Source organism: Cynocephalus volans, chromosome 11, assembly GCF_027409185.1.
Source record: "Cynocephalus volans isolate mCynVol1 chromosome 11, mCynVol1.pri, whole genome shotgun sequence".
NCBI classification, from domain to species: domain Eukaryota; kingdom Metazoa; phylum Chordata; class Mammalia; order Dermoptera; family Cynocephalidae; genus Cynocephalus; species Cynocephalus volans.
In genome coordinates this window covers 67237341-67263493 of record NC_084470.1, presented here as the reverse complement: position 1 = coordinate 67263493, position 26153 = coordinate 67237341, and the positions used below count along the sequence as shown (strand labels likewise).

At 45.3% G+C, this 26153-nt stretch overlaps 1 protein-coding gene across 1 annotated transcript in view; it reads right to left on the bottom strand.

Annotated features, from left to right (window-relative positions):
• Positions 1–19427, bottom strand: part of FLNB (filamin B) — a 132646-nt gene extending 113219 nt beyond the window's left edge. Inside the window, exon 1 of the mRNA XM_063113504.1 lies at positions 19057–19427. Within this exon, the coding sequence (XP_062969574.1) occupies positions 19057–19348 (292 nt within the window). The 5' untranslated portion in view covers positions 19349–19427. The remainder of the gene's footprint in view (positions 1–19056) is intronic.
• Positions 19428–26153: the final 6726 nt, after the last annotated feature.

Below are 26153 nucleotides of genomic sequence, written 5' to 3'. Positions count from 1 at the left end.
GTTTCCCCATTTGTAAAACAGAGATAATTTCTGCCTCAGAGGAGCATTAGAATTAAGTGAAATATGTGATGTAAAGCCCCAACTTAGCACAGTCTCTGGTGCATAGCAGGTATTTGCTTACCTGCCCATCCTAGAATGACGGCTGTGAGAGATTTGTGTTTTGTTTTCAAGAACCATCCACCACTCCACTAGTTAGCCATGTGTTAGAACTGTAAGGACTTTTCCCCATAAGTAAATTAGTTATAGAACCTGTTGACAGTGAGTATGAAACCCTTTGTGGTGGTGGACAAATAGATAAAGACTGACAAAAGCCATAGCTGTTTTCACCAACCAGCTTAAAAAATACTGTATTTTAAGAAAAAAACAAAACATTTCTTGTGACTAGGATGCGCAAAAACAGGAACTCTCATACATTGTTGTGAGAAATGTAAAACGATACAATCACTTTGGGGAACAGTTTGGCAGTTCTCAAAAAGTTAAACAAACACCTATACCATATGATCCAGGCATTCCACTCAGAAAAACAGAAATACATGTGCATACATAAACTAGTACAAGAATGTACATAATGGCTTTATTTAGAAACAACCCAAATGTTATCAACAAAAGAATGTACAAACAAAATGAGATTAGATATATCCCCATGATGGAATACCGCTTAGCAATTAAAAGGAATAGAATTACTGATACATGCAAAGACAAGGATGAATCTCAGAATAATTATGCTAAGGGAAAGAAGCCAGGCAAAAAAAGAGTACATACTACATGATTCCACTTATATAAAATTCTAAAAAAATGCAAACTGACTTATAGCGACAGAAAGCAAATCAGTGATCATTTGGGCATGGGGGTGGGGGCGTGGAGGAACAAGAAAGAAGAATTACAAAGAGGCACAAGGAAACTTTGGGGGTTGATAGGTACGTTCTCTGTCCTGATTATGACGCTGGTTTCCCGATGTATATATGTATATATGAGTGTGTGTGTATTATAAACTTAAACTGTACACTTTTAAATGTCACTTATTGTGTGCCAATTATACCTCGATAAAGCAGTTTTTAAAAAATCAAACACTTCTGAGCTCATATATTCAGGTGCCTGGGATACCAGACCACAGCGTACTAGATGGGACCACCAAACCACAAAATGGACCAACCTGAATCTGGCCACAGTGCAAAGGTGTTCTTTGATTGCAACTCTCTCAGGACACTTATTCCACTGTGGAACTATCCCCTACTCTGAACTTTCACCTACTTTTAGAGACAATGCAAATATCTCAGCAGTTCCTTTAGATATTTCCTTAAGAAATACCTCCTTCGCTTGGATAAAAAGCTATTAACTGCAAACGCCCAGAGGTAAACGTTTGAAGCTCTCTGTCTTTGAGAAACCCAAACATGCCACGTTCACAAGCAACAGGAGGGACCTAACATTCTAAGGTAATTAGTTCAGGTGTTTCAACACACTTGGGGGGTGGGAGGAGAAATCTTGCTGAGCATGAATGTCTTTTGACTTAGTATCATCCTGACATCTTGAGGATGATCTGTTTTCTTTCTACAAGCTAGGCCCAAACTTGTCTTTGAAACAAACAAACAAAATAATAAATGTAAGGTATTATTACCCTTCTCCTGGTCAAGCTGAGTAATGCATTCTATCACCATTAAAATAACAATTTTTATAAGGGAAATATTCCAGACAAACACATAAAAGGGGATGAGGGATTATACACAACTGCTATGTGACTGAAGAAATAAAATATTACAATGAGCTGAAAGCTCCTGCACACCCTTCATGGACTGCATACCCCTGTCCCCCAACGCCCACAGTCCCTATTCAAAGTTTGGAGATGATCATTCCCGTGAACATATCGGTATTTTTATTACATATGTAGAACTTCATATAAACAGTATGACAGCATATGTATCTCTTGTGTTTTGCTTTTTCTGCTCCACATTGGGTTTCTAAAATGGATCCAGGAGACACACTTGGAGATGCCTCTGCTGTCTGTGTCCACCTCCTTGACCTACATTGGATTTCAGCCACAGCCACGGTGGGTGGTTCTGTGCCAGCTCAGATCACCTCCCCCAGACCACCTACCAATTCAAGCACATGCCTTTTCTTTTCCCTTTTTGCCCCAGCACAGCCTGCATGCATGGGCGCCCAGCCTGGAAGTTCAAGGGAATTAATGCCTCCATCACTGGGGAACAGGTGCTGGTGGATCTCCAGCTTCCTGTCCTTCTCCAGGTGAACAATTCTCAGGGGGTCCCAGCAGAACTGAGCCTCTGCTGCCCACAGCAGTAACCTTGATAATTCATCCTAACATTGCTTTCTCCTCCTTCCCCGTCTTACTCACTTCTCTCTCCCTCTTGCTTCCTGGCGTAACTTGAGTGCAGGTCCTGTGTCCAGCCCCACTCTCAGAAGAACCTAAACTACACAGAGTTCTGGTGTATTTATTTTTATTGCTCTGCATTGCATTTATAATGACACAATTTATTTTAAACAGATATGCCCTTTATGATTGGAGGGTTATTTAAAATATTTATTTAATGACAGAAATTATCACCAAATGAGGGAATATAGAATTACAGTATATACAGTCTGGCACCTAAGCTGTTTATAAAATGTGTTACATACATACATGTAGAGAAGACTGAAGGAGGATGTTAACAATTCCTTCATTATCTCTGAGCACAATGACACTATAGGCAATTTTTTCCTCTTCTACAATTAATTCTCCCATTTTTATACACACACACACACAAAAAAAGCATTGCCCCAAACCAGATAAAATAATAAATGTTATAAAAATGATATGCAAGTTGGTCCGAGGGTTGTGGGTTATTGCAAGCTGATTTAACACTGTCTCCCCCCACAACCACACTTGACAGCTTTGAAAAAAAAAAAGGATATGTAATTGACATTGCAGTAAGAAATGTCCCTTTAAAAAAAAAAATGACATGTAATCTTTAGATTCCTAAATTGTCAGTATGGAAGAGGAGGTCTGTGGCAAGTACGCAGGAGTCCCAGAGGGATCCAGGAATAAGAAGAGGGTGTGGGCATGGCTCCTGGGCACAGAACAAAGGGTGTAGGTAGAGAAATGAACAGGAAGCCTGCGGAATAAGGCATAGACTTTCCCCCAACACATTCCTCCTGTCCCTCAAACATGTCTGCCCTCTTTTCTGATACCACTTCCTAAAACAGACCCACCAGCCTCCAGCCCTCTTTGCCATTTCTCCCAGAGTCCTGATAGGAGTCTAGAGCCACCCCTCCCCACATGAACCATGGGCTTCAAGAGAAGTGATTCCACCCTGGCTCTGGAGAAAGCTTGATTGGTCTTAGGGTAATCTATCCCCTATGCCAGTTACTGGCTCGAAAATGGCCAGGTGATCCAACTGGAACCAATGAGACATAAGAAGAGGCTTGCTACAGTCTTGTGAGAGAGTTCTTCCTGGACCTTAAGGAACTCACAGGAGCTGTCTTGCAACCTCACAGGAACTGTCTACTATGGGAAATCACAGGAGAACCTGCTTTGGGATTAATGAAACCAACAGAACAGAGACCCAATGACCCTGGGTCCTTGATAACATCCCTGAGCCACTGGATCCCTGAAACCTATAACTGACTCTCTGTCTCGCTGACATGGGCTGACTGCTTTCCTTCAGTGTGAGCCAGTTTTCAGTCTGTTTCTCATAGCTGAAAGGATTCTAATTGCCCCATCTTCCTCCATGAAGACTCTTCTTGCTATCCTGATTCAACCCATATACAATGTCTTAGGGGTCATAGCACCATTTGTCCCAAACCTCATATCCCTTCTGAATGTCCTGATGCCATCCGCATGATCTAACCAAACCCCAAATCTGAGATCCCCTTAGCCTCACTCACTACCAGCCTAGAGTACTATAACCTGACCCTTTCAATTAGGGAAGTGTGGGATGCCTATTAGCACTTCCTGACTACTTCCCATGTGTCAAGCACTTCACAATTTAGCTCATTAAATCTTCACACCCACTCTCTCAGGTAGAAACTGTGATTATTCCCAGTTTACAGATAACAGCACTGAGCACTGAGGCTCCAGAGAAATCAGGTAAAGCATACAGTAAATCCCAGACTCAACCCCAAAGCTGCCTAACTCCCAAGTCCTCATTCCCTTAATCACTATTTCCCTTCTCCCAGAAATACAAGAGAAGAAAGTGTTGCCCTAAGCTACCAGATGGACAGAAAAATGAGACTCCTATCCCATTACCTCAAAGAATACAATTCATTCCTAGAGATCAATAGCAGGAAGCATTTCAGAGGCTCAATCCCAGTGCATATCTTGTCTTGCAGAAACTACAGGACATGCTATTCTGAGTAGGAAAAAAAAAAATGAGTGTTGCAAAGAGTACATCAGGCCATCTTGTTTTATATTATCCATTTGCAATTGGCATGGACTTCAAGAGAGCCCAAAATTCAAATCAGCTTTTCGGGAAATAAGGTTACTTTACCATTACACAGAGAATTAAGATAAATCATTATCTGAACAATGATAGAACTTTAATATACTTGAGAGTTTCTCTAGAATCATTCTGGACTAAAATAGGTTTATTGTACATTTCACACAAAATTCAAATTAAAAAGAAAAAGCATTTTCTAAACAATTTTATTTGTAGACTCCTATACACATGACAGAACTTAGTCCTGTGGTTTCCTTTGAAACCCCTGCAGCCTGCTCTGCTCTTCATTTATATTCAATCTACTCCTATGACTGCCTCTTCCCCACTAGACCACGAACAACCCAAGGTTAATGACCAAGTCCCAATCTCCTCTCTACTCCTAGCCCCTCTATACTCCTGGCTCATACTGAAGGCTGCACAAGTATTTGAATGAAGCATCAATACATTACCTGTCTGTACATTAATACTCTGAGCTCTTGGTCACACTTTATCAGTCACTTTGCATCCCAGAGAGATGTTATTCTCTTTCCAATCCTTTCTCAATCCTTCTGAGTAGGTCAAGGAGAAAGGTTCAGTGTGGTGCTAGGTTACTTTCAACACTTCTCTATCTCTTGCTAATTTCCTCTTTTAACCAAAAGAGAATAAGCCTCACACTCAGAACAGGCAACAGAGCTGGCTGGAACTTAATAACACTGTTTTGAGTCATTTATGGTTACCTTCCATTTACCTAGTGACACTGCTTTTCCATTATGATAGTGACATAAAGTCTCCTTTCCAAATACATTTGCTTTAAAACTGAGTCAACTGCTGGGGAAAATAATATTAAGTGAAAAATGAAATGGAAACAGCCACAAGATATGGCAAAATTGTAAGGTTTTTAAGAGTAACTGCCTGGGACCTCCAATCTTGCCAAATCCAGTGTACCCTGGGCCCTTTCAAGGACTAGAAGCTGGTCTCTGGAAGAGGAGTGGGTTAACACCTGCTGATATTATTGATAATACCTAACTGATGGTCAACTTTAATAGCTGGAGAAACAAAAGCCATTGTGCAAGTGTTTAAATTTTTGCCTTGCCACATGGAAGAGCCCTGGCTGACTAATTTCTTCCCGTCGTTAAAACATAAAGATCTGCATTAGTCACTCACTCACGTAAAACACCCACAAATACTACCTTCGGGAAAGGCGCCAGGTGTTCCTGTCTGCTGTAGATTGAATGACCCCCCCAACCTCACTGAAGCTTGATCGCCATCATAACAATGTTAAGAGGACGGGAAATCAGACTATGGCAGTGTTGAAAGGTGGGCCGTTTAAGAGGTGATTGGATCGTGATGACTATACCGATATGAATGGATTAATCTATCCATGTAGTAATGGGTTAATAGTTTAGTGGGTTGTCATGGGAGTGGCACTCGTGGCTTTATAAGTGAGTATGTTAAAGAGCTCTTGCCATCCTTGCCATGTGATACCCTGAGTTGCCACAGGACCCTGTAGAGAATTCTTACCCAGAAGAAGGCCCTCACCAGATGTGCCCCCTGGCCAGTGAACTTCCCAGACTCCAAAACTGTAAGAAATAAATTTCATTTCTTTATATACTACCCAGTGTCAGGTATTCTGTTATAAGCAACCGAAAGTAGACTAATACATTGTCCCAAGAGATAGCCTGAAAAATGACACTCAGTAATACTGCAGTATTAGAAATCTGGCCCAACCATGGAAATAGCAGGCAGCTTATGTTTAAGGGGCAATTTTGGGGAGAGCAGGTGGTTTATGCAAAACACAGACATATCCCTTCAGCCTGGCAGGGCAAAGACTGGCATACTCCTGTAAAGAACTGAGAACGTCCTCCCCTACCCCCAAACTCCCACATCCATTCTGGTCTCAGAGGCCAGAGAATTCGCTGTTGCCAGCCTTTTCCAGTCACTCCGGCCCAGCAACCTTGATGCTGTTTGTACAGGATATAACCCAGAAGTCTAGTTTCCAAGCACTACTGTAAAAATATCACCACCAGCTCCATGACACAAGGTTGGATAGTGTTGGGGTTAAGGCCACACTCAGGGCAGCAAAAGTTCTTGGCAGGTGGAGCAGGAAGTCCCACCATGATACCAGATGTCAAAGGGCCAGGACTAGAAGGGAGAGAAAGCAGTGCCCAGGGCAGATACAAGCAAGACTCCTGGGGGATGGAAGAAGCTGGTACACCTCCTTTTGCTCTAGAATGAAAGCACACAAGGCAGTCAGCACAGCCTCATCCCAGCGTGAATTAACACTGGAGACCCTTCATGTCTCTCCAGCTCCTTCCTTTCCTCCACAGCAGCAGGAGCCACCCCCATGGCATTAACATGAAGACTTATTTTTCCAAGGATAACTGGGAAGTCTGGGGCCTCATAGCAATAGTGCTGATGCTAACAACATAACAGCAGCAAGCTGTAGTTTACTGAGCACTTACTATGAGCCAGGCACAGTGCCAAGAGCTTTAGGTGCACATTCTCCTCTATACCTCAGAACTCTGTAAGGCAGGTCATCTTATCATATTTTGCATGTGGAAGACAGAGAGGCTCCTGGAGAGAAGCAGCTTCCTGGAGTCAGCCAGCTACAAAGGGGCAGAGCCACAACTCAGACCCATGCGGCAAACACAGGACCGGGACACTACAGCTACTACTTCCAGAAAACATCTTTGCTGAGGGTGGTCCAGAAAAGGCAAAACCAGGAAAGAAAGAAATGGGTGGAAGGACATTCCAAGAGAAAAAAAAAGGAAGGATTAAAGAAAGAAAAAGAGGACTGGAGCAAAGGAATTAGTTAAAAAAAAAAAAAAAAAAATCTATTAGCCAAACAGGGCAAGAGGGAAAGTGGAGGAAAAAATCAAAAATAGTTGGCACCTGTTTTCTATCCTTAAAGGAAGCTGGGCCAAAAGACCGAAAAGTGCTGCTGGCCCCTGGATCCTACCCAACAGTTACACAAAAATTTAGGTACCTCTTCTGAGAACAGTCTTCTAGGTAGAAGGCATCTTTGACCAGTTTCCAGGGGTATCCCAACCACCTCTCCCCTTTCTAGACAATTAAGTCCCCTCTTCCAGTCTGAAGGAGCCACCACAAGTACAGAAATCAGGGGGACACAGGGAAAAGGGAAATGAGGAAAAAGACGGGGGGGGGGCACAATGACCACCATCTATGGGGCACTTAACCATCCTCCCTCCAAGGACTGGGCCAAGTGCTTTATTGGGAATGTATCATTTAATCTTCGACACCACCAGGAGGAGGGTACTACGACAGTCCCAGACACTGAATGTCGGAGAGGCCAAGCAACTTGCCCCCAGCCTCCCAGCCAGTAAGTGGCAGAGTCTACCTCACCCATACTCAGGAAGTGGCTCAATCTGCATCCAGACCTGGTTTTCTTTCCATCTCCTTTGCCTCACACAAGACCAAGACAGGATGACTCCATGGGCCTGGTATACTGAGGGCTACTGGGAAAACGGTGCCTCTGAAACTCCAAACCATATAGATATTAGGGCTGCACATAATTTTCAGACTTCTAAAAGTTCCCAGGCAGGCAAGAGTGAACCAAGCTGCCCAACTACACCCTGTTTGGGACACATTTGAAACACATTTAAACTGCTAATGGAGCTGAGCAACTAAACATTGAGTTTCTGTGCTGGGCTAACCATGAGACAAGGTCACAATAGTTACTAAATATAATAACTATTATTAAGAGACCTTGGCAGTCCCAATAAAAGTTGATCCTAAAAACCTTTAAGCAACAGAAAGTGGCTGGAACACTCCTACTCTGTGGTTGACCAAAACATATTTCTGGACCAAGGGAGACTTGCAAACCATAATGAATAATGAAACTCAAACAAGACGTCCAACTTCAATGCTGGCCAAAGCTCAGCAGTAACTCAAGGATGCATCTTGTTACAACCATCATTAGGACCAAAATTATTTCACAAAACATTTCCAGTCCACAGTCTCTTTTTTCCTGGGAAAATGCATCTTCCTCTTCCCCATTCTGATCAAAGGGCAGCTGTAAGCAAAACTCCCTATAAGTAGAAAAAGAGTTGTTAAAATTCTTCATACATTATGTGTTTTCTTCTTTATGTTTTTCTGTGTTCTTGCAAATTTTTTGCACAGTGAAACTACAGATGTAACTTTTTAATGCCCAAAAAAACTTACTAGAAGTGCAAAGACATGCTGAGCTGGTGGCTTTCCTTTGGGGAAGCAGTACCACAGGAGGATTAAAATCTCAGACAAGGATCTGAATAATGGTCAGCCACATACTCACTGGCCAATCCAGGCATGACTCAGTCTCCTTGTCTGTATGATGGGGACCACAACAATAACTCTTATTGAGAAGCATTTACCATAATGCCTGGTACTTAGTAGGTAGGTGTTCAATATATATTCACTATTACTAATGAAACTATTGCTATGATTATTGTGACTCTCAGTGGCTTCCCATCAAGTTCATTTTCTGAGCTTCCTGTGGCACCTGGGAAAAGGCTTTGTTCTCTAACAGTCGAAGCAAATCATAGATGTTCAGAGAATGACTAGGAAGTGCTGAGTTCTTTAAGCTCAGCATCATATTTGCACTACACATAACTCCCACTTCACTGTAGGCCGTAAAGGACCTCTATTTTGCATTTTCTGAAAGCAAATACATTGCAAACAAGTCAATGTACCAGAGTTATTATTCAACCTATTTATTATGCTGGAGACTGTTTATTTATTAGGTAAATTATTTACTACATTCCTACCAAGTGCCAAGCTCAGAACCACAGAGGTGAACAAGAGATACAGCCCCTGCTCCTGGAGCAGTGATGATCCGTGGTAAAATGAGACAGGCAAGTTAGGAGACCAAAACAGCTCAGTAAGAGGACTAAGGATGCCCAAGAGAGGGCCAAATGCCCCTCCAACCTCCAGTGTTACTGCCCATGGATGTCAAAGACAAGCGCCAAGGAAAAGGGACAGGAGAGACAACCATGGTAAGAGATGCACACCCACAGGAAGCGTAATGTGACACCACCAGGAACACTTCCTGTAAAGGACTCCCTTCCAGGAGAGGCATCCCCGGTGCCAGCTCACCTCCTTTAGTGGAGATGAGGAAGGTGACAAGCCACTGCCCAGGTGCTTGAAAGCCAAGATCTGCCAAGGCTCCTCCACGCAGAACACTTTCTGGCTTCTGCCCCTGGATGGCTGGAAGCTCCACTGAGGGGACCTGTGTCCCACCAGCAGCAGTACATCCTTGGTCTTCCAGCACCCACCTCTGCCTCTTCTGAGAAGGAATGTTGTAAACAGAACCCAGAACTCTGTTCAATTAACAGAACCACTTAGTCATAAAGGCCTTCTAGGGCCTCAGCACCTCAGGTTCCCTGGGTGGCAGGGCCTGTTCCCCACCTCTGGCCTGCTTTACCCCAAGAAAACAATCCAGCCAGTTGCTCCCCCAATTGGCTGTAGAATACCAAATCATTCTTGTTTCCCCAGAATCTGATAAACCACATTAGGGAGGTGCAAGGAAATCAGGGTGATTCACACAAGAAGTGCAGTACCAGCATGATAAGAATTTGATTATACTCTTGAGGGGACACAGGGGAGATCGAGGAATATGATTTTGGCCACCAAGAAACCTTTCCTTCCCCGGCCTCCCTGGGAGGCCCGCCTCTTCCTCAGTCACACTCAGCACAAGGCAGAAAGTAACACTGTTCCTGTCTGTAGAAGGAAAGCTGACTGCTGCATGCCTTTTTTCATCCTAAAATCTAAAGTCATGGGTTGTGGCAAATTTACAAAGCCCCTGCCACAAATCCCCACCCATATTCCTATAGCTCAAATGCCCAAATTCCACCCTATGTTCTAAATAATTCTGACCTCTTTGGTTGCCTTTATATCTGAAAGGAAATTCCAGAAAAGCAGTCTGGCATGGGAAAAGCTGACCAGCCTTAAGAAAATACTCAGAAAGGTGACCCATTTTGTCAAAAGAGCTTTCAGATCTCCAAAAGAAAAGGAATTCATGCCAGCATAAAGAGCCTTCAGAGAGGGAGAACCGGAGTGTTGTGTTAACACCCAGACCTTTCAACAAGCCAGCCCTGAGTCTGCGGGGAGGCTGAGCCTGAGTGGGCGGGACAGAGCAGCCTTCTCTCTCTGGAGGGGAGAAGTCCATGGGGAATAGAAGTTCAGCTCCTGAGCACACAGCTCCATGCTGCAATACACAGCAAGAGGCCTGCCCGCGAGGCTGCCTGCAGATGAAAACAAAGCTGCTTGCTTGGATTGGAAGCAGGCTGCCCACCAGTGCCAGGGCTGCCAGGCTGAAAGAGGCTGGGAGCCAGGTCTAGAAAGAAAGGCTCAGTTGCTCGACTCACAAGCAAACACAACCCAGCACACCCTCCCGCCGGTTACTGTTTAAAGGTAGCGGAAGGAAAGGATGGGAGTGAGGTCATTTCTGACAGAGCACAGCTGTGCCAATGTCCACTGTCACCAAGGAAGTCCTGGCATAGCTGGCTCTCAACAACCCCCCACCCTCCACCCACAGGCCCTGTAGTGGCCAGGATGCAGGACAGCAGCCAGAATTCCAGGGGCACCTCCTTCCTCACCTCTGGCTTCCTGGCCTCACAAAGCCCTGCCCAGCTCCCCCAAAGCAACCTGTTGCTGGTCCCTACTGTCCATACCTGCAGTGACATCACTGACCATGGGAACCAAACAAAGGCAGGGAAAGAACTAGGGAACTGTCTCCAGAACCACAGAAAAGGCCTCAATCAAAGCCCCACAGTGTTGGAAAAGGTAATGCAACTGGGTCCAAAAATGCTTTTGTTTTATAGAAGAAAACTTCAATTTCACATTAATCAAGCTTAATTGAGTAAAATTTTGAGTAAAATAAACAAAACTGAAGCAATAGAAAACAGTCTCTCCCACATCCTCTTATCACAATATATCTACTTTACAAAGTATCAAAGCCAATTTTGACAAAAAATGCTTTACAGCATGATGCAGGCAGGAATTATGCCTGGTCTATGGAGTGAGACAGATTTCAGTTTTCTCATCTGAAAAATGGAAATAGATATAAAGTCACTCGCTTTGCAAAGTTCATAATGAGGATTAGAAATAATAAAGGTAAGGCACTCAGGACAATGCTTAGCAGACAGTCAGCATGCAAAAATACTAGATATTATATTAGAGAACGAATGAATGTGTACACCTCAACGTTCAGCACACAACTGGCATCATCAGTACGCATTCTTGGTATCAAGAATAGCCAAGGAATATGACACATGTTCCCCTTGCCAAGCTTTTTACCTGCACGGCTTAGAAAAGCCAGGCTTTGAGGAGGGGGGAAATGAGGAAGTCAGAGGCTCTGTAAAACTAACTCGGTCTTATAGCCAGTCTTGACTAAGTGAAAAACCAAACAGCTTCTCTACTTATAGTACAAGAAAATCTTGGCCAAGAACATTCTGCTGTATGGGGACTGGCCAAAAGGGGATAAGGGAAGGCAACTGTTCTTTGGTAAATTTTGTAATCAGACAATGGGAACAAGTAAAACCCCATCAAATTGTTTTTATAACTAAACAGTTTGCAGAAGAGTTAAGACAACCATCTACAACTTATCAAATGAACACATTTAACGCAACTGCTATAGGGCTCTCAGAAGATAGGCAGTAACTTCATGCATAGCTCAGTGCTTCTCTTGCTCCTCCCTTCATGTTACTAAGTGGTATGATTAGAATACCCAGTAGTTCCATCCTTTATACAAGGTATACCGGCTTTCGCCTACTGTTCCATCACTTTAGTCATAAAAACCATTTGGTTTCCTAATCATCTTTCCCAAGAAGCTCTCTCCCTAATACATGAACTCAGTTTCCCATGAAAAGTGAGCTAGGCACCTTAAAAACACAAGACCACTTTCCAAGCCCCTAAAGAAGAAAGTATTGTTGTTTATTACACAATAACCTGAGCCAATTTAGTGGTTATTGAGCACGTTTAATGAGTAATTAGATTTACAACAGTAATGTAAGATGGCTTCTAGTGGAATGTCATAAAAGGCAATTGTAATCATTACAAGAGCAGGAAATAGCACCCATTTAGATTGGAATGGCTCGTTCCATTGGATTTATTCATTTAGTTAAACTTATTTTTGGGAGGAAAAGTTGTAATTATAAATCCAGCTCCTTGACATAGGATAATCAAAGATGAAAATTAAATGTAGAAAAGTAACAATATGGAAAAAAAGAAAAATTAAATATAGAAACACAGGCCCTCAGGGGCCTCCAAATGGGATATATGCACCCCAAGGGCACACAAAATAATCTGTTAGAGCCATGAAAAACCAGATCTTATATTTGGATCTGTTTTCTAAGAAGGAATTGAGCTTTACTAATAATAAACAGATTGATAATGGTATGTGTATATAGCTTATAAATATTCATATATGAGGAAGGGGCACCTTCAAAACTATCCACTGAGAGGGACAACCAGAGCAACAGTTGAGAGAACCCAGGTTCAGCTGGGTTCACCCACCCTACCCTAAATTCGCTCAAGGAGGACACCTTGAAGGTTGGCAGCCTTCAGCTTCAGAAAGCCCTTTGTGAGCCGGCGCTCTCTCTCCACTGCCCCCTACCTGAACACTATGACCTCCACCTGACACTTCTCCTGCACTCACCTGGCTAAATGTCTTCACCTGCCTAATTCTAGTCAAGCTTTAGGTCTCAACTTAAAGGGCCCTTGTTCCAGGGAGCTTCCAGACTACCCACCCCAGCCTGGGAGCAGGTGCTCCTCTCAGAGGAGCTGGCATCTAGATCCTTGCTGCTCACAGACTGGGGTCCACAGCAGCATCTGGGAGCTGGTTAGAAATGCAGAAACTCAGTCTTCACCCCAACCCTACTGAACCAGATCTGCATGTTAAACAAAGGCCCCAGGTGATTCCTATGTGCCCAAGGGTTTGAGAAGCCCTCATTCAGATACTCTCAGGTGACTTGTCTCTTTCCCCCACTGAGCAGTGTGTAAGGCAAGTAGGGGACACAACTTTCTCATTATTCCTGTGGTCCTAGCACCTGGCACAGGGGTTGGTTCAGGGTTGGTCTTTCATATATTTGTTGAATGAGGAAAGGAAGGAAGAAAGGATATTGGGAGGCATTTTCATCAGAGGTTCCAAGCTGGGGGGCAAGAAGGGAATAGTTAACACACCAGATGATAGCAATAGGACTCCAAACACATCCGGACTGGTCAGAGAATAGATGGAAGACAAGACAAAGTCCTGGACTTGGGTTCAAAAGCACAATAATATTAATAATGATAATGCCAGCATTGTGCTATAACTTAACCTAATCAAATATAATGCTCTCAGCAACTCTAAAATAGGAACTATTACTCTCCTCCATTTTATAGATGGAGAATCAAAGGCTCAGAAAGGTCAAGGCAGTGGCCCAGAGTTGCACAGCTGTTGGGGGGCGGGTGGGGTGAGAATCCAGGCAGTCTACCTCCAGGCACAGATCCTGAATCACTAAGCTGTATCTAGCATATTGTAGTATGTGCTGACCTGGGGACTGTTGAAAGAGAAAGCAGGATGATTGCTACCCTTGCCCACAGAGCCACTCGGAGGCAGGGCCTGAAGGATTGGGGCCCTGGGCATCTGCTGCCCCAAAGAGGAAGGCAGCCATCTTCGACTAAGCCAGCAGCCCACTCCGTGACACCGACCCCAAAGCACAGAACCAGGACGCGCCGGTGGGAGTGTTAGGAGACATAATTTGGCTCCAAATCAAAGCTCTCCTTCAACACAAACTCCAAGAACGAAGGCGACTGCTAACTGGCATGCTGGCTCTGCTGTTGCTGGCGGAGCTCCACAGAGGCCCGACCACCATCTGGAAGTGATTTGGCCCCAAGATTCCTGAACGGGGTGGGAGGTTGGAATGACCAGCCACCTCGCCTGGAGCTCCCACCAGGAAACAAGGCTGGTGTGAATGGGCCCCAGAGGCAGCCATAACATACCAGGGGTCAAACTGTTCCAAGGAGGCAACACCCTCTAGGCAATCCATAACTGTATTTTAGCAAGTAGGATCAACATTAGCCAGCCAAGCTGGTCTCCCCAGAGCAGCGCTGACTTTAAATGTCCTTTCACTGTGCAATCAGCATGACTGGTTTTTGTTTGTTTGTTTGTTTGTTTGTTTGTTTTTGGCAGCTGGACTGTATAGGGATGGATCCAAACCCTTGACCACGGTGTTACTAGCACCACACTCTACCAACTGAGCTGACCAGCCAGCCCTTGACTTTTGAGAATATTACTGGACAGCGCCTTATTTAGTTAACAAGCACTCACAGCACTTAATATGTACCATAACTGTTCCAAGGACATTAAAAAATATTAACTTGTAGGCCGGCCCGTGGCTCACTCGGTAGAGTGCGGTGCTGATAACACCAAGGCCACGGGTTCGGATCCTATATAGGGATGGCCGGTTTGCTCACTGGCTGAGCATGGTGCTGACAACACCAAGCCAAGGGTTGAGATCCCCTTACCGGTCATCTTTTAAAAAAAAAAAAAAAAAAAAATTAACTTGTTTAATCTTTATAACAACCTTTTAAAGAGGTACTAATTATCCCTATTTTAGGGATAAGAAAACCAAGGCACAGAAGTTTCTTAACAGCTACTTAGTGACAAGTGGGATTTGAACCAAGTATCCTTGCTCTTTACTACACAAGTCACATCTCACACTAATGTGCTACCTTGTTGCAAATGACCCATAATTTGTTAATTCTTATAAAGCATGCTACTTTGCTACTTTTTAAGCACTCTTTGGGATTAGATTACATTGCCCAAAAGACACATTGGCATTTGCTAGGCAGTTCAGGAAAGAGCAGAACTTAGGGTTATTTATACATTATTTCAGTGGTGGTGGGACAAAAAGGAAAGGAAGGAAAAAGGGCTGAGTGAAGCAGTTACCCACCATCCTGGAAACTCTGCCCAATGACCTTAAGTCTTGGAAACACACACACTGCCTGCTCTGGCCCAGGCTGGTGCAGCTAAATTAACATTAGGGTCAGACTGCATCCTCTGAAAAGGAAAGAATTCCTTTCTCTAAAGATCCAAACGAAAACACATCACCCAAACTTTTAGGCAGCTTTGATTGTCATTTTTGGGCTAGAAAACCTTTTTTCTACAGTTGCTATGTTGTCCAGTGTCAGAAAGGTTTTTGGAAAAACAAATAAATAAATCTGCCAGCTCTTGGCAAAGAATTAGCATTAAATACTCATATGCTGAGGCCTCACCATGAACCACCCAGGATATAACAAGAAACTTAAGAAAATTTTCAACTTTTGGATGGAGCCTAGAATGGACCCACATTACAAAGAAGCACAAATGTGAGTAAATAGCCAGGGCTATCTTTCAGTGAATTCTAGGCAGAAATGTCACAGTCCTCTGGCAGCTGTTTGACCATTTCATGTCTCAGAGCCGAGCACAGGTACAGTATTCTAATGATTCCCACAATGCATTATTGTTGGAAGTCATCCAAAGCATGCAAAACCCTGTATTCACTCAACAATACCTTTCCTGATTATGCAGTCATCCACTGGGAAGCAGGAGATGGCAAAAGAAAGAAAGGAAAGAAAGAAATTCAGATCCCTATACCAGCCAACCGCCAAGAAAAAAGGGAAAGAAAAAGGAAAGAAAGGAAGGGAGAAAAAAGAGTAGCCATTCCTTAACAGATTCAACCTAACTGCAAGAGGCAAACTGACTCCACTCATCTTCTGACATGACACTAACTCGTGGGACCCTCATCACAGCCCAGAGCCCTGACATATCTGTTTTGTTCAAGGCCAGAGGTTCAAAGTGAGGGTATCCAGCCAACACTCCACCAACCCAAACTCGCAAAACTTAGTGTTACAGGGGCCCTCGATGGGGAGACAGGAGCTGTATTTCACTCACCTCCAGCACTGGAAGGCAAGTCAGTTAAGGCTCAGATTCAACTGCTATATAGACGTGGGTTCCAATCACCATTTACTAGCTAGCTGGGACACCTCCCCAAGTTACTTCACTCCTGTTTTCCATCTTTAAATAGGGATAATAATACTAATAACAATGATTTCCTAAGTACTTACTACGTGGTCAGGATAGAGCAAAGACTTTAACCTTCCCATGATTGCTGAAGCAGGTTATTATAACAAGGGCAATAACTGCTGTCAATTAATGATTCCCATGAGGATTCAGTGGGGTGATCAACAGAACACACTTAACATCCAGTGGGTGTTCCCAAATTGGAGCTAGTGTCATTGTCAGCAAATGCAACATAACATAAGCAGTGAATACATGAACTCAAGTACAAGCTGGATGTGACTTCTTTTTTGAAGGGCCATTACCCAGAACAGTCCCAGGAGCAGATGGAAGAGGCCTCAGGCTTACCCCCACAGCCGTCTGGGCATTTGGCAAGACTCCCTCTGGTCTCCAGAGGCTGGAAAACCTGTTTGCTGTGAGATCTTTCTGGAGAGCAACTAGGCAGTCAATGATAAGAGTCATAAATGTGGTCACATCCTTTGACCCAGGAATGCCACTTTTGGGAATATGATCCAAGAAATAATTAAAAAGGAAAAAAATTTTTTTTAAAATGTAACTTGTGGTTAGAAGAGGTCCACAGGAAGAAGCTGCCAACAGCCCACAGGCCCACCACAAAGGAAGGGGAGCTAACCTTGGAATGTCAGGACAACGGGAAGTGCTAAGGCCTGGGTAGGTTCAGGAATGAAAATCATGAGGACCAAGTAGAAAAACATAAGAGACCAAAGTAGAGAATTAAACCCACAAGCTTGGGGCAAGGATGTGAAGCCATGCTGAAAGCAGCTGCTAGCCATGTAAACAGTTGGTAAATTAGGCAGTCTGGGATTTTCTGGTGCTGTGATTTTTTAGGATTTTTTTTTTTTTAAAGAGATTTCATGTCATGTTTGGACACTCCTGGTTTACTTTAAGTTTCTTTGTTCAGTTAATTAAATAAATACACATTTTAAAACAAAGTAGAATGGATCCAAGTTGAGCCCAGCCAGGTCTTGAGATTCCTCAGAGGGGAAGGTAGTTTCATAAAGGAAAGAATTCCAGGAGAATTCTGAGGTTCTCCCTCTCCAGGAAGGAGATGGGCCAAAAAAAAAACCCAGCATGCCAGCAGCTTCCCTCTGCAGAGAAGCCACCCTTGGGAGGGGGAGGCCTGCTGGGAGGTTGGCTGGGTGGTGGCAGCTGCCTGTGCCCAGGAAGAAGGAAGCAGCCCTACCTGCCAGGACAGGTGTAGGGGAAGGCCAGGGTGAGGCCTCTAGGAGGCTGGGCATAGAGGGAACCCCTTTTCCACTGCAGAAAGTCCCAGCAGCTATACACACCTCCATTTCTTCCTGTCACTGGGGTCACTACAATGACCTAGTTTCCTCAGGAAGAGACCGCAGACCCAGGCCTGGGCCAGTCCCTCCCGGGCAAAACATACAAGTGCGCGCGTGCAACGTACGTGCACACACATTCTCTGCATATTCTGCACACCCACGCACACACAAACTCGCTCTTTGCCTACTGCACACTAACCACAAATGCTAAGTGTACGCACACGTTCTCTGCACGCGTGCACACACAGACACTACGAATTCCTTGCCCCTATTGTCACAGCCCACACCCTCAGCAGCATCGTGACCCTCCTCGAAGCCCCCAACTACCCCACGCCACAGGGATACCTCATCCTCACTCTTCCTCTCCAGTCCAGTGGGAGAGGAACCCAGACACCAACTCCCTCCCTCCCGTCAGGAAGACCCTGGTGCGGAGAGGGTGGTGAGACGAAAACATCCACTTCGTTCAATTCTCCGTTGGACTATACTTTCGTGACCTCGGGCAAGTCAATTAACCCTCCGGACCCCGTTATCTGTAAAATGGGTCTAACTATTCGAGGGATGTGTAAGGACCGAGATAACTCAGAATGCTGTTCGTATACAGAGTGCACTAACTGGACGCCCCACAAGGCAGCAATTACTATCGCCACCACCATCTCTAAATTATACCCTCGGCGACACAGTAGGCTCAACCCGCGGCGTTCGGCCAGAGCTGAGCTGCAAGCAGGGGAGCGAGGACACACCCCCGCAGCTCCCTACCAACCTCGCGGCCCACACCCATTCCGGCGACGGCGGGGGAGGGTACCAGGCCCCCGTCTCCACCTGGGCGGGAGGGCCCCAGGCGCAGAGAACGGTCCCACCCCAGGTCTCCCGCCCCGCCTTTGAACCAACGCCCATTCGGCGGCTGCAAAGCACACCGGCCTGGGCTCAAGGGGGCAAGCGCTCCAGGGAGCATTTGACTTCAGGGCCCCGCCCCCGGGGACGACGGACGGTTTCCAGTCCCCCAGCTCCTGCAGGGGCGCCCCAAGCGCAGAGAAATGCCTCGTCTCCACCTCTCCTCCTGCGACCCCAAGCCAAGCCCTCAACCCACAGCCAGTCCAGGCGCACTGCCAGAGCGCATGGCACACCAGGTCCCTGCCTAGGGGAGAGCCCCAGGCGATGGGGACGTAGGGGACCCAGACCCCACACCCGGGGGGGACTCCCTTTCGCCTGGCTCGGTGGGGCGCGCTGCCTGGAGCCCCGACCTTCCGCAGGGGCGCACGCGCCGGGGCAGGACGGTACCCCGCAGGCGTCTGGGCCTCGCCATAGTACTCACCGATGGACACCAGCTTGATGTTCTCACGGTCCAGGAACTCGAGCGCCACGGACACGTTCTCGAGCTGCATCTGGCGGAAGGTGGGCCGCTGGTGGTACTTGCGGTACATGCGCTTCTGGCTGAGCACCTCGAGCAGCGCGATAAGCCGCAGCCCGTCGCTTAGGTCGGTCTGCAGGTTCCCGATGCGTTTGTTCACGCACTTGAGGTGCTCGTTGCACCAGCGTGTGAACGTGTTCTGCTGGATCTTCTTCCATGGCGCGTCCTCTGCCAGGTCCTTCTCGGTCACCGGCATCTTGGAGGCGGGAAGAGCGCAAATGCGCAGCGAGCGGCTGGGGACTGGCGTCCGAAGGCCCAAGGGCTGGGGGAGCAAGAACCGAAGCGGAGGGGAAGCGGGGTTCGAACTTGCTGCTACTGAAGCCGCGGCCGGGACTGATCTGCCGTCGCCCGCCCCTGGCCGCGCGAGGCAGTCGACCCCGCGCCTGCGCACTGAGCCGTCCCGCCCCCAAATTCCCGCCCCTTCCCAACCCTCCTGCGGGAGCTCCCGGGCCGCGCTCGCCCCCTGGCGCCTGAAGCAGGAACTGCGCCCCGCGGCCTCCGGAGTCCCGGGACCAATGCTCTGCGACGCTCCACGAACACTACCCTGGCAGGAGCTCGGGCGGGTTTAAGCCAGTCACCCGCTCGCCCCGCAGTGAGGGTCGTGCGAAAGCTGGGGCTGACGAAGTGGGCAGGGACTGCGGTGTGGGTCTTGGGGCAGAAGCACGCGGAGGAGGGGTTTTCATCCATGTATAGGTTCAGTAAGGTTGAATAAGGGTTCTTATCATGAGCTCCTTCTGTGTACCAGGCATTCTTCTCAGAGCCTGCAAACCAGGTAAATAAATTTATTCCCTAACCTCAAGAAGTCATAGCCTGATGGGAGACAAAAAAATGTAAATCAACTATCACAAACAGCTTAGTACTAGTAGTAAAAATGAACAATAAGATTTGCTATGTGTTCCCATTACCACTGTAACAAATTACGAAAACTTAGTGTCTTAAAAACACAAATTTATTATCTTGAATTTCTGTAGGTTAGATGCCCCACGTTGATCTCACTGAGCTGCAATCAAGGTATTGGTAGAATGTGTTCCTCTCTGGAGGCTCTGGGGAAGAACTCCTTTCTTTGCCTTTCCCAGCTTCTAGAAGCTGCCTGCATGCTTTGGCTGGTGATTTCTTCCATCTTCAAAGCCTGCAACATCAGGCCGAGTCTTTCTCACACTGTCATCTCTCTGGTTCTTCCTAGTCACATCTCCTCTAACTCCTTTAAGAACCCTTGTGAGTACATTGGACCAACTGGTTAGTAAAGGATGATCTCCCTATTTTAAAAATCAGCTGATTAGCAACCTTAATTTTATTTGCAACTTTAACTCCCTTTTGCCATGTAATGTAATATTCACAGGTTCTGGGAATTAGGATGTGAACATCTTTAGAGGCTGCTATTCTGCCTACCACACCATGTATTAAGCACGTACTCTTCTCATCCAGGTTCTGTGCTAGGTGCTGGGATACAGCAGTGACCCAGGCCAGGTCTTTGCTGTCAAAAGCCTGAATAATTATAAGAGTTACTGTTAGTGTTTATTGAGCACCTGTTGTGCACCTGTGCCAAGCACTGTGCTAAGCCAGGTCCTTGCTATTGACCCCGTTTAACAAGAAGGTTAAATGACGTGTCCAGGCCACATGGCACAATCAGAACTGGAATCCAAGTCTATAAGAGAGGCTCAGGGTCCTCTGGGACGTTTGGGGAGGGGTTCAGGTCAGGCAGGCTTCCTGAGGAAGAGGGGTTGAGCAGGATGGAGGACAAGGGCTTCCAGCCCTGGGGGTTGACCAGGAGAGGCAGCCAATTTTGTGGGTATAACAAAATTTTCTGAGACTCAAAACCATTTGAATGCTCATTCTCCTCTATAGTGATTAAGTGAAGAGATTCACTGGAGGTCAGCTGATAAGGACTAGACAAATCTGGACTTCAACCTGGGTCAAACTGCAAAGGCTGTACTCTGCCCAAGAGCTCCCATGCTATCCCCAGCCTGGGACTTGCCTTTGTCCACACAATGGGCCCCCTAAGCAGCAGAATCACTAGAGGCAGATTAGTAACCTCTGCCATTCCCTTGCCCAAGTTTCCCAGTTTCTCCTCATTTCCTTCACATAAACTCATCCATCAAAACTTATCAACCAGTGTCTCACTCCCTTGGGGACCTCCTCCCTGCTAGGCGAGACTGGAGCTGATGTGAACCACTCAGCCCAATCACCAGCTGCTAATGTGCTAAGGTTCCCTTTTAAGTGTTATTTTAAAAGTAAAAAGAAACAGGTAAAATTAATTATAATAATATAGTTAACCCAATATTAGGGTGACCAACTGTCCTGGTTTGCCCAGGATTAAGATGTTTCCTGGGATGTGGGCTTTTCAGTGCTAAAACCAGGAAAGTCCCTGGCAAACTAGAACAAGTTGGTCACCCTACCCAATATATCCAAAATACTATCATTTCAATATGCAATCAATATTTTTAAATATTTTTATATTTTTATGTTTTTTGTACTGTCTTTGAAATTTGATGTGTGTTTTATACTTACAGCACGTGTCAATTCAGACTGGCCACATTTCAAGCTACTGGGGGCTATCATATTGGACAGTGCAGGGACAGAGATATGCTTGATATGGAAATAAACCAGTTAATAAGTTGTAGACTCGTAATGCTTCCATCAGAGTCCTGACCTTGGGAACCCCATCCCTATATATGAAACCCACCTCCACAATTCAGGAACCCCAGCTCTGAGAGAAGAGTCCTAGGTGAACTTTTATTCTGTGGTTTCTCAGCATCCTGGGGTCCACTATTATAGTCAAGGTATTCACATCAGGATATTCACAACAGCAAAAAAATACTAGTCATAATAGTAATAATAGAAACTCCCACCCATTTCTTCAGTATTGGCATTATCTCATTAACACAAGAACCCTAGGAGATGTTATTATCCCAATTTGACAGGTCAGGAAACTGAGACAGAAAGAGAAAGTCAGATGCCTAAGGAAGGTCTCAGAGTGGCAGAGCCATGATTAAGAACAGGCACCTGGAGCTGCCCCTGACTTTGTTTCCTTACCTTTAACCTACATTAACATTATATCTTCTAGGAGTTTCTGATAAATGAGAAACTACGTGTACAGAACTTAGCAGAAGGGCTGGCCCGTGGCTCACTTGGGAGAGTGTGGTGCTGATAACACCAAGGCCACAGGTTCGGATCCCTTTATAGGGATGGCCGGTTAGCTCACTTGGGAGAGCGTGGTGCTGACAACACCAAGTCAAGGGTTAAGATCCCCTTACCAGTCATCTTTTAAAAAAAAAAACTTAGATAAGTCTCCACTGAGGAAGCTGACACCGCTACTATTATCATGATTATTATTTCACCTTCATGAGTAAACATCCAAAGAACACAGGCTGAAAGTTCCGGATTTAGAAGCCCACTTTCCAAAAAGAACAGAGATGGAGAACCAGACCTTACAAAATGAATTTATATCCTCCCCAGGGCGGGGGCCTTCTCAGTTGTAATTTTACACCAATGTTTACACCCTGCTTGCAAAAAAGAGAAGCAAAATATAAAGGGGAATGTTTGCTCTGCCTCCAGCACCAAGAGGAAGAGGAGCTGGTTCCCTCAGCAGCTCCTTAGAGAAGGGGAGGCCTCCCTCCTACCCCCAGTGCTGACTGTGAAGGTCCTGGGGCCATCTGGGTGCGGTCCTGGGAGAAAGCCCACTCTGGTGGGAAGAGGGAGGAGAGGTGCTGGGAAAGCAGGCCTTCCCCACGGGGTGACAAAAGGCAATGGCATTTTGAAGGTCTGGGGGCCCCACCAGCCAGCCCTGCCCTGAGATAAGGTGGGGCTGCTTGAGGAAGGCACAGGCCTTCACCCCAACCCTTCCACTCCCATCCCACCGGCTAATGCAGGGTTCAGAATGTGCAGAGCAATGTTTATTCTTTACTGGACTCACACAATGGGCTAAGTGACTTTATTTTTGCTCCTTTGATCCTCATCACTATAGTAAATGCCACTTCCTAGTGCCAGCATCTTCTTTTTTTTTTTTTAGAAACTGATGTTTATTTTCCATCAACCTTTTTTCCACTGTGCTTAAGAGCTAAGCATCTTAACATGGGTTATCTTTTTTAATCTTCTCAGGAACACTGTGAGTGTGATACTATTATTGCCATCCCCATGTTACAGGTAGGGAAACTCAGGATCCCCCCAAAAATCAAGTCATTCAAGGTTATACAGGTATTAAATCAGAATCTGTATCTTTTTTTTTTTCTACTTTTACTTTTTTGGTGGCTGGCCAGTATGGGTATCCAGACCCATGATCTTGGGGTTATAAGGCTGTGCTCTAACCAACTGAGCTAACTGGCCAGCCAGAATCTGTATTTGAACCCTGGTCTAACCAACTGCAGAAGCCAGCTCTGACTATCTAAGCTCTTAAGTCCCTCAGAACCCACAGCCCTGGGCTGACCCCGTGGCGCACTCGGGAGAGTGCGGCGCTGGGAGCGCAGCAGTGCTCCCGCCGCGGGTTCGGATCCTATATAAGGATGGCCGGTGTGCTGAGCGAGGTACGCCGGTCACAAAAAAAAAAAAGACAAAAAAAAAAAAAAAAAAAAAGAACCCACAGCCCTAATTGCCCAAAATGCAGCTTGCCTGGCAATGGTGAAGGAATAAAGGCAGCAGCCACTAATCACTGCACATCTGTGCATTGTCCATTTGGCAGGGGCGGGGAGCCAGGGCCTGCTAAGGGCCTTGACTTTCCCACACTGGGCCTTCCCATCCCAAGGTGGAACCCACAGCCAGAGTGTGCCACACCCCACCCCAGTCTTGCTGGAATCACACACACAAAATTTGCAAACAACTGGGCCTCTTTCTCCACCCAGTCTGGCTTTCACTTCTTCAGAAGATTTATGTGTGAGTCTGGTGATGGTTGTTTTTTTCTTAATTGCAGACAAATGCCACAGAGCAGTTTTCTGCTAATGAAAAATCTATCTAGCCACTGCTCACCTGGCAAACCCAGTCTGCCTTCTAACTGGAACATGACTTCCCCTTTGCAGATGGCTTTACCACTGACAAAGCCCTTTTCCATCCTTATCTCATCTACTCCTCTGCAAGCCAGGATCAGTAATATTTTCAGAGTGATCAAGGACAGAGACTATCTATCATTACCACTATGGCCTAAAAGAGTGGAGGCATTTGTGACCACTCACTGAATTTCCACGGAGCAGGGACTAACTGGCAGCTCAGAAAGTTGAAGTGACTCGCTTAAGTTCACACAGTTAGTGTCAGGGTCAGAACTCAACATTACGTCTTCTGACTCCACATCTAGTGTCCAGAATGTATCTTCAAGGATGTTTATTGCAGCAGCACTGTTTATAACAACCTAAATGTCCCTCACAAGTGGGCTGATTACATACAGCATAGCTTTGCTTCTCAAAGTATGGTCTCACCAGCAGCATGGGCATCACCCAGGAGTGTGCAGAGTCCCAGGCACTACCCCAGCCCTACTGAGTCAGAAGCTGCAGTTTAACAAGCTCCTCAAGGTGATTCATGTGCTCATTTAAGTTTGATAAGGAGTACATTACAGTTCATCCATCAGCTGGACTACAAAAGAGTGTGATGGTTGTACATAGGCTGATCTCAAACTTTATTGTTAAATGGGGAGTGACGGGGGCAAGTTACAGATCAACATGCATTCATATTATTCAATTTGTGTACATAGTTTTAATATAAAAATACCACTAATATACATTAATACATGCATAGAGCTAGACTGAGTTGCTGATCAGCCAGGCAGCTTCTTAGGGTGCCAGTGTAGAAGGGGAGCCAAAACAGTACTGGAATAAATGGAAACACGGTGCCAGCTAACTTGGGTTTCCATGTGGGATAGACCTGTCATAGACAGTGATCAGAGATACACAGCACCACATGGGGAAAATTAAAATTCTTTCCTCCCTTGGCACTAGGTATAATGTTGGCTTTGCCAACCAAGCCAGAATCCAGCTGGATGACAGATTCTCTCATATCTTTGGTCATGTCAGCGTAGTCCTTTGTCAGGGCTGCACACTGCCCCTAAGACCTAGTGCTTTCTTGGTGCATCACCTGAAACATCTGTCCTTGAGGACCGACCTCAGGAAGCTGACTGGCTTGAAGAACTTCAATTCCAGGGCAATTCCAAATAAGTTAAAAGGCCAGGTTATATTCTGTGCATGTAATAAATCCTTTATTTTGAAAAGAAAGAGTATTATTTTTTATTAACAGAAAATCACTTTCTCCACATTTTGCCTAAGAAATTTTGAATAAATATTATTTATTTTATTTATTTTATTCTCAGTCTGCTTCTATACAAGGACAAGAAGGAAAAAGAAAAAGAAATAGAAACCCTGGAAGGATTTACAGCAGTGAACCAGGGCAATCAATCTTTAGGAGGTAAAATTATAAGAATTTTTACTATCTACCTTAAGGACTTTATTTCTACCTTAAATGTTTCTCTAATGTTTTTTAAACATATATTGTTGGTAGAAATGTAAAATGGCACACCATCTTTAGAAAACAGTTTCTTAAAAAGTTAAACATTACTTACCATATGATCCAGCCATTTCACTCCCAGGTAATTACCCAAGGAAAATAAAAGTATGTGTCCATAAAAAAAAGACTTGCACTTGGATGTTCATAACAGCTTTATTTGTAATTGCTGAAATCTGGAAACAACCCAAAGGCCCATTAACAAGTGAATGAATGAACAAACTGTGATGCATCCATACAATGGAATAATAGTTGACAATGAGAAGGAACTGATGTCCACAACGACATAGATGGATCTCAGAATAATTACGTTAAGTGAAAGAAGCCAAGCTATAAAAAGAGTACATACTGTATAATTCCATTTTGCAGAAAATTCTAGAAAATGCAAACTAATCTATAGTGACAGAAAGCAGATCAGTGTTTGCCTGGGGATGTAGAGGGTAGGGCAGGGAGGGATGGAAAGGGGAGAGTACAAAAAAGTCTGAAGAAACTTTTTGGGTTGATGGATATGTTCACCATTTTGG